This window comes from Juglans regia, unplaced genomic scaffold (assembly GCF_001411555.2).
Source record: "Juglans regia cultivar Chandler unplaced genomic scaffold, Walnut 2.0 Scaffold_162, whole genome shotgun sequence".
Taxonomy (NCBI): Eukaryota; Viridiplantae; Streptophyta; class Magnoliopsida; order Fagales; family Juglandaceae; genus Juglans; species Juglans regia.
The window spans coordinates 4,281-9,037 of NW_023346831.1; the positions used below are offsets into that span (position 1 = coordinate 4,281).

Consider the following 4,757-nt stretch of genomic DNA (forward strand, 5'->3'; position numbering starts at 1 on the left):
TTTGGATTGTGATGAGTTTAAAATTCTCTGGTACTATTAGTTAATTTTTTTATGATTACCCTTTTAATTTTTAGTTGCAATATAATTGTACACATTGTTTAAATATGTGAGCGTTCACACAGCTTGTCACAATAACTGAAGGGTGAGTGACCCGAGTCGTCTACTTCCTAGTGTCGCGACTATCGCCAAAACATAAGTTGGGCCGCAGGCTCCATAGGGAGGAGAGAGAGAGAGAGAGAGAGAGAGAGAGAGAGAGAGATGGGAGATTGGGGAAGAAGGATACCGGGGGGATGGTATTGCTGCCGAGAGGCATCAGGAAGTGGGAAGAAGAAAGGGAAGAAAAACATTAAAAAGGAAAGCAAGGGTTTTTTAGGGCTTGGGCTTTCATGGGCCGGGTTATTACATAGAGGTTGCATGATTCATTCCACCAATATTGTATACCATAATAATATATTGCTCATTGCAAATGAGCCTAAGAACATAGACTCTTATTTCAAAGTACTGGTTATGATCTGTCTTACATTCGATTCATGGATCAATATCTTGATCAATCATGATCATCCTTTTTTTGTTACAGAAATGATGATACTGATAAAGTTATTGGTCTCTTTAGAAAGGCAATCAGAAAGAATTTCCTTGTATCTGCAGAAAACCTCCTCAATAATTGCATCTCCAAAATGACTGATAAGCAAAGGCTCAACGGTAGCTCTAATGCACTTTGCAACACTGTATCCACCATCAAACGCATCGGGCAAGTTCATCATGAGTTCGCTATCATATGCAATCCAATTCACTTCAGAAGTCTCAAGATGATCAATGGTGAAAGATCCTTCTTTTAAAACTTCAGATTTCACTTCTGATGGGGATGGTGAGTATAGAGGAATATTGAAGGAATTCATTGCTTCTTCTTCAATGAGTCCCTACATATAATAACACATGATATTTTTTAGAATGATAGATTTTATGCAAATCTGGAAAAGTCCTTACTTCCCAGTTCATAACATTTTTCTATTAGCCAAAGGCTTGTGGCCTGATTGACATAAACCCCCAGCCTCCAAAATAAAGATCTTGGGTTCGATACCCCGTCTCCCCAAATGGATAAAAAATTAAAAAAAATAACATTTTTCTATTCATATTAATACATGTTCCGCATATTTCTGTTGGTCTACATGATCAAAAGAAAAAAAAAATTTTGTCAACATGCATTAATGGACCGACAGCATCAAGAGCATGCAATGAGGTAAATTTCTAGTATGACTAAATTAAAAACTTATCAAGAAAAATCCATGAAAATTCAGGTCATGTTATGCCAATAATGCATCATATATAATGGACTCGTATCACGTAAAAGTACTGAAGCCAGGTTACTTTGGAGACCAAGTCATTGAGTGCCAAAGCCAAAAGTTCCCAAATATAACAACACTCTTTGCTGGAGGGATCTTCACTTCTTCTGCCCAGAAACGTTAAGACCATTCGCCCTCCAACCACCAATTCCTCTGCGCGACACCTTAAAAACATTGAAAAATCTTTTTGAAATTGCGCGTGGTACGCCCTTAGTACAATTGGCGGGCTTGTACATGCCACGCAAATGTTCCCTTTGTTGTTCTCCAACTGCTCAGGAACCTCGCTAGTCATGAACAATAATGTTAGTTTTTATTAATGTATTTCTTACTACAGTGTCATGCATGTAAAAACATAATAGATCTTGGCCTAACACCAACTGTTTTTATTTCTACATTTGACTTTGCTGCAAGGTCTATGAACTGTGAGATTTTGGGTCTTAAATAGGTAGAAATTGAGATGGACTCTATGTTGGTGACTGAATGGCTAAGGAATAAGAGATGTGGCCTCTGGTAGTTGAAGGATTATTGGAAGGAATTACTTAATCAGATGGATGGTCTCTACTTACGGGTTCGGCATATATACAGAGAGTGTCACTCCTTGGCAGATGGTTGTGCACGACTTGGTGCTTCAGGGGGTCTGTAAGGTTTGGCATCAAAGATTTGAATTCCCTTCAAATCTCAAAGGTCTTTTTCGATTGGATAAGGGGGGATGTTTCTGCATTCGGTCCTAAGGATTTTGTATAGCGATTTCTCTGTTTTTACTTGGTTTAATTATGTCATTTTCTATCTTTGTGGGTATTGGTTGGAAGGTTTCACGTTCTTTATTTGTTAACACGGTTTCTCGGCCTAACCTCCATTTTTTCTTTTTAAACAAAAGTAAGTGCTTACATATTGTTATAATTTGATTTAAAAGAAAAGTTTTAAAATTTTAATCTTCTAAATTATATCTTATTATTTAAATAATATAAATGATAAACCGTACATACCGACTTGAAAGTATAATATCTCGAACCCAATTTTCCTAATTGCCAAAATTTATCAATTATTGGTAGCCAAAATCAAGCCTTGCTGATGAGGTACGTAATTAAAAAGCCGAGTACATGAACTAGCTAGCTAGCTAGCTGGCTTTCTTTCATTGTTGGACACTCCATGCAGGGACCATGCGTGCATGCAATGGGTCCAGGATTGAGACATGAAAGAGATCGAAAAGCATATATAGGTAAGTAGTACTGAAATGGTTGGAGGCCAGAAAAGTAGTTACTGCGTACATTACGAGAAAGAGATGATCTGGCTAGCTAGTTGAGTGCATATATGTCTAGATCGATCGATGCACGGAATTAGCCACACGTACAGATCAGAAGGCAGTATGATATCATATACCTAGACAAACCATATCATTTTGTGGTATATATTTACTTTTAAAACTGGAGGACTCTTTTAATCTTTTAATCTAAGCACTTACTTACAAGTATGCTCTACACATCGGCACGAGAATATAATTTTTCAAAGAGTTAATTTCGTATCTCATTGTTTCATTAAATTTTACAATGTCATTCAGGTATACGTACAAATTAATTAAAGCTACCTGGAATTAATGAACAATTAAATATTTCTACAATATTGTCTAGTTAGCTGGGGTACAAGTAATATATACGTAATTAATCGACTTGGTTAGTTAATTAAAGTCTAACTGCACATGGTTTAACCTATCTAGCCGAAACCACCAACATAGCTTACATGACCACCATAATATATTTAAAAACACATAATATATTTTTAAAAACACATAAATGCGTCCTTGACTATTATAAATAAAATTTATAGTATCCATTCGAATAGAAAAACTCGATAGGTTAAATGTGTAGAGTGAATCCATTATAAATTAATGTCAATTAGGGATATATATATATCTCTCCATTATGCTAGCTATGATGTAGCACCCGGATCCAATGAAGCTCAATTTTTATTTATTTATTTATTTTGTTATTTTTTTCACACATTAACTTCCCCGTATGTTTTATTTTTTTTTCTTTCCGTCTATATTTTTTTTTCACCCCAAGGTCTTCCTCTCGTCCACGGCATGCATGACCTTGCACGTTTCCCTCATTTCTCTAGGGTTTTTCCGTTGCCTATATATATACTTGTACTCCTCTACTGAAAAGTAGTAGCCGCAGCAGAACCCAAGCGTAACTCCCTTTCGTTCACTACCTCTCCATGTTCTCGGCTCAACGCTCGTCAACTTTGCACCCATAAACTAGACCACCACTTTTGACACACTCCGGCTCAGCCTCCGTCAACCCTCCGCCAAGTTGCAGCCGCTGCTAGCCTCTTGAACCTAGCCGTTGCACCGTCCAGAATACACGCTGCTCCCATACGAAATCGACGCAACCGTGCATGCATTGCATCTCCACGGATCGCAACTCCACCTCGTCGTGTGTCACCTCCACTTGACCATCACTGGAGTCCAGCTCCTCCGCCATACACCACTGCACCACCATCAGAGTGCTGAGAACAACCATCTGCAGAGTGAACGAAACTCCACTGTTTTGGGTCTGAAAAACAGAGCATTTGGTTGCTCCTCCAAGCACGGCAGTTTCGCACTACCAACCCTTTTGAGCGTCTCCTCCGCAACGCAAAGGGAACCCATAGTCCAGCATCTCAACCACGCCTAGTCATGTCACCGTCGATAGCCACCCAAGCCGTCGCCGTGCATAAGTCTCTCGGTAATGAGCCCACTATCTCCGTCTCCTTCTTGGTGCTCTCATACCTCTCTCTCTCACTCGTCATTTTTTTTCTCTCTCAGTGCTCCGCCGTTGGGACAGCCACCTTCATCTCCACACCGCACGCAACTCCTCCATTCACGATGAGCTACCTCTACCTACCTCACGCCGAACTCCATTCCTTCCACTAATCTCTCTTTCTGCCCCACGAGCTCAGCCACCCTTTTTCTATTGTAACACCGCCCTCACCACCCTAGACAACCGCCTAACTCGTAGCTGTTGAGCTCTTAATCTCTCGGTGAGCCTCTGCCTCACAAACCATTGTTTTTCTTTTACGTAGTACGAGTTTCATGTTCAAGTAGCTTTGTTATTATGAGTTTGCGTAACTTGGTAATGCGTCGTTTAATTAAATAAAATTACATTAATACCCTTTGTTACATATTATTTAGATATGGAATAACAGTTTTTCCCTTATTATTATATGGTTTTAATTAGAAATTTTGTTGATATTAAATCTGTTTTTACATAGTTTGTGCGAGATGTATAAGAAATTTTGCAGAAGATAAATAGGATTTTCAAACTATACTATTGGTAGCAAATTATTTTAGTAACTGTGTAATTTTATTTTTAACATTCAAATTATGATTAAAACTATTTGTTTATTATTATTTAACGAAATTTTTACTAGTACTTA

At 38.2% G+C, this 4,757-nt stretch overlaps 1 protein-coding gene across 1 annotated transcript; it reads right to left on the minus strand.

Moving 5' to 3' along the window:
- Positions 1–382: 382 nt before the first annotated feature.
- LOC118345176 (salicylate carboxymethyltransferase-like) lies at positions 383–3,862 on the minus strand. The gene is made up of 4 exons (XM_035686929.1): positions 3,692–3,862; positions 2,695–2,723; positions 1,369–1,627; positions 383–920 (listed from the first exon to the last, which is right to left on the minus strand). The coding sequence occupies exons 1-4, from the start codon at positions 3,860–3,862 to the stop codon at positions 558–560; spliced, it is 822 nt and encodes a 273-aa protein (XP_035542822.1). The 3' UTR covers positions 383–557.
- Positions 3,863–4,757: the final 895 nt, after the last annotated feature.